Below are 6,277 nucleotides of genomic sequence, written 5' to 3'. Positions count from 1 at the left end.
TCTTATGTGGAAGGGATGAGGAGTCCACTTCATTGTCTCGTGTGGGTATCAATTAACGTTTGGAATATGTGCCTTAGTTGGATTGGGATTAGCTTGGTAAATCACAACGAGTTGCTTCATCATTTTGAACAGTTCTTTTATTCATGCTTCAACAAAGAAGGCAATAGATTGTGGAAAAGCCTATGGGTATTGGTGGTATGGTGTATTTGGAAGCATAGAAACAGGTTATTTTTCACCAAGCAAAGATAGATGCTGAGGAAATTGTTGCTATGGCACAAGTCCAATCATGGGCATGGATGAAACATAAAGTAAGGAAAGTAAAATTTTCTTTCTCTGATTGGATTTTTTCCCCATTTTTTGCATTAACATGGCAACAAAATAAGTGCATAAAAGCTTCATTTAATCATTGTCATTATTCACTATTTGGGATGGTTGTTTTTGAAATAAATTGTCGATTGTATTATTACTATCAAATGCTACGGATATGCTTTATATCATTGGTCTAGCTGAGAGGTGGGGAAGGTAGTGTTTTTGGTGCAGATAAAGCTATAGAGGAGCTGTTTATAAGAAGTCAGATGAGGATGCATAGGATTTATCTTGAAAAGTAGTTTGGGTTTCGGAGGGGTTCGGGTAAAGGTATATTATTTAAGCTATACATGTTCTTTTTATCAGTAGTATATCTTATGTAGTAAGATAAGTCTTGGCTTGTAGCTGGGAAGGGTTGTTGATTATTGAATGCAGGGAGAATCGTGAAGATATAACTAGCCATAAGATGTTGAACTGTGAACAACAAGTTGCTGAAACCCCCATTCAGTTCATGAGAGGAATAAGGGGGCTGTTTGTATCTAGTAAGCAGTTGAGGAAGATGTGGCGTATGAAGATAAAGAGAGGCAACTAAAAGATTATTAAGCATTGGCATGGAGTGAAGAAGCCAAGGAATCTAAGGTCAAATGACCATCATACATCATATGGTGGCATGCTCATAGTGAAGGGATTAGGACCACTGTCTATGGTGTTATCTTATACTATCATATCCTCATTATTATTGGTGTTGATTATGTGTACACCAAGCCATTGACAAGAGACTACAAGCGCATATTACCTAGATAGACCAGCTGCATGCCAACCTTGAACCTATTCATTTTATAGCTGCAAAGGTTTTTTAAGTGGCGTTGGGGTATATTGCATAATTTTTGCAGTTTAAAGCCTACTGCATAATTTTGCAGTAGGAACTAATCTTTTTTAAATGCTATGTTCAATTCTGTTTTTATGTTGTAGTTTGCAATGTTTATAAATCTGAAAACATGATGGAGAGGTTGTAGGTAATTGTATAAGGGCTGGAACACCCCTAAAGTGTTCTTTTTAATTTAATTTGTTTATTCTTTGTTGAAAAAAATATGTCCTGCTCAGAGCAAAAAAAAAAGGTTTTTAAAATTTTTATCTTTGTGATTACATATAACATCCGTTGGATAGAGGAACCAATGTTATATGTCATTCCCAGATTAAAAAATAAATAAAAGTTTTTAAAAATGACATATCACATTGATTTCTCTATACAACCGGTGTTATATGTCATTTTTAGAGTTTTAAAAAAATTGAAAAAATTAACTATGGGCACTACATATAACATCGGTTGGACAGTGTAACCGGTGTTATATGTAATTTCCATATTAAAAAAAAGTTTTAAAGTTTTAAAACTTACATATAACATTGGTTGGGCTACGCAATCGGTGTTATATGTCATTTCAGAGTAAAAAAAAAGTTTTTAAGTTAATTAAAAGATATATTACATTGGTTATTACTCATAACCGGTGTAATCTATGTTTTTACCCTATTTTTTTGCCTCACTCCCTCGTTTTCCATTCGCGCTATTCTAAGTTTTCTTGCTCAAGAGTTTATTTTGTTTTTGCCAATGTTGCTACCATCGTCGCTGCAAGTCACTCCCCCGCCGCTTCTCTCTTATTTTGTTCTCTTCGTTATAAGAGCATCCACACTGAACGAGATTCTTCCATTCACGCTTCTTTACTATTTCTTTGCCACTCTTGTCACCACTACATTGCCTCCATTGCCGCTCACGTTCACGCTCTAGGTTAGTTTTTTATTTTTAAATATTTTAGTTTTAATTATTGTTTGGTTTATAATTATTTATATAGATAAATTGTTTTATTATATTATATTTGGAGTATAATGTATTGTGTTTTAAATTAAGTAATTGTTATATAATTTGGTATTGGGTTCGGGAGTGATCAACCCTCGACAATGTGTACTGTGTTTTATGATGTATTATGTTTGAAATATAAGGTATTATATTTCAATTTTGGAATTGTTGTTTTAATTTGTATATGTTGAACATTTTGGTATTGAGTTTAAGGTTTAGTATGTGACTATAAAGCACATATAACACCGGTTGGGAGCCACAACTGGTGTTATATGTGCCTTCTGAAACACATTTTTAAATATTTTTTCAGATTTTGGTACATATTATACTGATTTTTACAATGTTATGTAATTAACATTTTACATCACTAAAATCTATATAAATAATGTATCTAGTGTTATATGTCTCCTAAAACCACTGTTATATGCGTTTTCTGCACTAATACATTCAATACTACTCTTTACCATATATTCACTATCATACATTCAAGCAGTAAAACCACTTTATATAACTAAATAACCAAATAATAATAATAATAACTATTTAAATATTTTATTAACGCTTATTCAACAAAAACTTATAAATAAACAATATTCTTCACTAACTAGTCACTCAACTACATAGTATTCCTCTCTTATACTTCAAACATTTATATTGACTTAAGTATCACTAAGTATTCACTAACTTTAATGTATCTCTTATACTTCAAAGATTTCTAGTTACTTAAATAAATATAGTAGAGTCTTATACTTCATATCAATATACATCTATTTTCCACCTTGTACTATCTAGATTTATTTTCCATTTTTAGTAACAAAATCTATAACTTAATTTTTTGCTTTTATCCCTTATAACTAAAGTTTTTTAAATCTGAAAATTGAACAAAACAAAATATTAAAATTATATAAAATAATTCACATTATCTTTATAAAATATATTTAAAATAAACATAGTAAATCACATTAAAAAAAACTCAATAATTTTGAGATTTCTAAAAAATATTAAACGAAGAAAAAGTAGAACAAAATAAGGAGAAGAAAAAAAAAATTACAGAATGGACCAGACCCAGCTTGGCTATTATGAATCAAAATCCAAAAAAGAAAAGAACAAGCATTGAAGTGCAGTGAATGAGACACAGTTGCAGTTGCACACAGTAACACATCACCACCAATCCAATCCAATTAATTAACCACCATCTATCCATCAATCTCCGGTATTACGGTTATGGCTAAACACCGAGCACTGCGCCGCGGGCCTCGCCACCTCCCCGCCGGCGCTCGCCGGACACGTCACGACCATCGCGGGCGGCGGCACCATGCAGTTGTAAGACACGCACAGCGACGCCGTGTCGGGCAGCACCGCCCCCTCCCGCAGCGGAATCCCCGTGAGGTAGTTATGCTGCAGGTACAGCAATCTGGTGGTGCCGCGCCACACGCTCTTTACGTACGCCTCCGGAACCTCACCCGAAAAACGGTTATTGTTCAAAAATAAACTCTCCACTCCCTCTAGCACACTCGAAAGCTCTCCACTCAGAGAATTATGACTCAGATCGACTATGGATCCGGGTCTGGGTCCGGGTCTGGTCCCGGACCCAAGCCCACCAGAGAGATTGTTCCGTTGTAAGAAAATATTCGAGAGAGCGGGGAGGGAGAGCAATTGGACCGGGATGGGCCCGGCGAAGCGGTTCATACTAAGGTCGAGGAAAGCCAACTCGGTAAGCGTTTGAAGGCCGTTGGGGAGAGGGCCCCACATGAGGTTCTGCGAGAGCGACAGATAACGGAGAGATGACGGCAGAAACGACGGTAACGGTCCTGTGAGTTTGTTGTCTTTTAGGTCGAGGTGGAGTAACGGAGAATTAACGGTCTGGGGTAACCCGTCGGAGAGAGAATTGGAGGCGAGAATGAGGATTTTCAGTTGGGGCAAGTCGGTGAGAGTCGGGGGGACTGAGCCAGAAAGTTGGTTGCGGCTAAGGTCGAGGGTGTGGAGGCGGCGGAGGGCGGAGAGTGCGGCGGGTATGGGGCCGGTGAGGCGGTTGGAGGGGAGGGAGAGGACGCGGAGGTTGGTGAGGTGGGCGAGGTGAGGGGGGATGGATCCGGTGACGAGTCCGGGGGAGAGGAGAAGCTGGGTCAAGTCGGTGAGGAGAGAGAGGGAGGCGGGGAGGGTGCCGGCGAGAGGGAAGGAGGGGTCCCCGAGGGAGAGAGCGGTGACGCGGCGGAGGGTGCAGGTGAGGCCGGCGAAGGAGGAGCAGGGATCGGGGGCGGTGAGGTTCCAGGTGGAGAAGAAGGGGTTGGAAGGAGAGAGGTCGGTGAGGGTGGCCTTGATGGAGAGGAGGGCTGTGAGGTCGGTGGGTTGCAGGTTTTGGGCGAGAGATGAGGAAATGAGAAGAATGAGAAGTTGAAGAACGAGAAGAAGAGTGGCCATTGGGTGGTGATTCAGTTGAAGTGTTTGAGAAAGAAGCTCAGGTAAGTGTTTTAAGAGCACAACTTTTGGAGAAAAGGACAGAGCACAACTTTTGGAGCCTTGGGATTCCTTTTAAAATCTAGCTATTTGTTTCTCTCTCTCAATCTCAATTTTTCATGCCCTCCTTGTTAAAAAGTGTTTTTTAACTTTTTCAGCTTAAGTTTTACTAACTTTTACACTAAAAATGTGTTGATTAATTAATTAAAAGTTACACTTAATATAACTTTTAAAATGATTAATGTAAAATATAAATTTATGTATAACTTACTTTTTTTAATTATATTTGTTCTTACAAAGGTTGGAGGGTCTTTGTGTTTTCTTTTTATCGTCTCATTTTTACTGATCTCCATTGGTAATGTCGTAAGATCTATGATCTTCTGTCGGTGAGGGTGAGGTGTTTGTAAAAGGTACTTTGATGTCTACATTAGTATTCAGTATAAGATAGGTGAGAGTAATAAATATTCTACAATGTGTACATTTGTCTTGGTTGGTGTACACATTTATAGGATCGTGATGGATCTATGATGTTGGGTCGAGATTATGGTAGGTTATCGAGTTAACCTCGGTGTTTGGGTAACATTTCGTACTGTGATTACATTAATTATCACTAGTACAAAATATGAATTTTACGACTCCGTATAAAGACAGCTCGTAAATAACAGTCATTATAAAAGAGGCGGTGACATCTTTTTAGTTTTTTGCAAAATTTTGGTGTTTTTAACGATGATTCCGTGTTGAACTGTCGTTATATGTTTGTTTAAGTGCTTTTAACGACAATTCCTTGCTAAACTGTCGTTATATATGACTCTAGAGGAGTATTTTTTCCGTGCGGGCTCCCTCACTTCATCTTCTTCATCTCACTCCCTTCAGCTTCCTCACTCTCACTCCCTTCAGCTTCCTCTCCCGCCGCCCCAGCGCTTCTTCATCAACCTCGCCCCTTACGCTCGCTACCGTCGAAGGAGAACACTAATGTCGCACCGCTTGTTTTGCTCCGTCTTACCACCACGATTCGCATGAATTTTTCCCGCAAGTTAGAGATTTAATACTCTTTACTTTTTTTTAATAAATTTAATGCAATGTACTGATTTTGAGTCTGTGGATATCCGACCTTTGGCAATACGCGCAAGCAAGTAGCTGCCTACGCCTCCGTGCACACCAACCCTTCACCTCTGCACGTCCACACACTGCGCCAACACCTCCACCACACGCTACCACTGCGGACTATAAAAGGTTAGTATTTTTAGGGTTTAGGATTTTAAATTGTTTAATAAATATTTGAATGTATGTGTTGACTAGTTAATAGCTTAGGGTTTCATTTTGTGTATATTTGATGGAGGAGTCAAGATATTGAGGAGATAAGTGACAGATTTGGAGTTGCCAAAAATTAATGCGAAAAAACTTAAAATGTATAACTTTTGACAGAGAAGTCGGATGAATGAAAGTTGTTCAAAACGAGATAACGAATCACGTAGCCAGTTTTGGGGTCCACCAAAATTCCAAAAATCCACCATTTACTATTATTTTTTTATTTTTAACTATTATTTAGGCATTTTTCAAGTATTTTGAGGTTTTAGTTCTGATACTTACACTTGTTAGAAAATTTTGAAATTTTGCATGATGTTTCCTAGTATAAATTAGAGATTTATCAAACCATTATGA

General features: G+C 37.9%; 1 protein-coding gene across 1 annotated transcript; it reads right to left on the bottom strand.

Annotated features, from left to right (window-relative positions):
* Window positions 1-3,128: 3,128 nt before the first annotated feature.
* Window positions 3,129-4,669, bottom strand: LOC137830947 (Leucine-rich repeat (LRR) family protein). Its single transcript, XM_068638376.2, has one exon. The coding sequence runs from the start codon at window positions 4,577-4,579 to the stop codon at window positions 3,362-3,364; it is 1,218 nt and encodes a 405-aa protein (XP_068494477.2). The 5' UTR covers window positions 4,580-4,669; the 3' UTR covers window positions 3,129-3,361.
* Between the last annotated feature and the right edge of the window lie 1,608 nt (window positions 4,670-6,277).

This window comes from Phaseolus vulgaris, chromosome 6 (assembly GCF_051622355.1).
Source record: "Phaseolus vulgaris cultivar YP4 chromosome 6, ASM5162235v1, whole genome shotgun sequence".
Taxonomy (NCBI): Eukaryota; Viridiplantae; Streptophyta; class Magnoliopsida; order Fabales; family Fabaceae; genus Phaseolus; species Phaseolus vulgaris.
The sequence above is the reverse complement of the archived record's forward strand: the minus strand, read 5'-3'. Positions and strand labels throughout refer to the sequence as shown.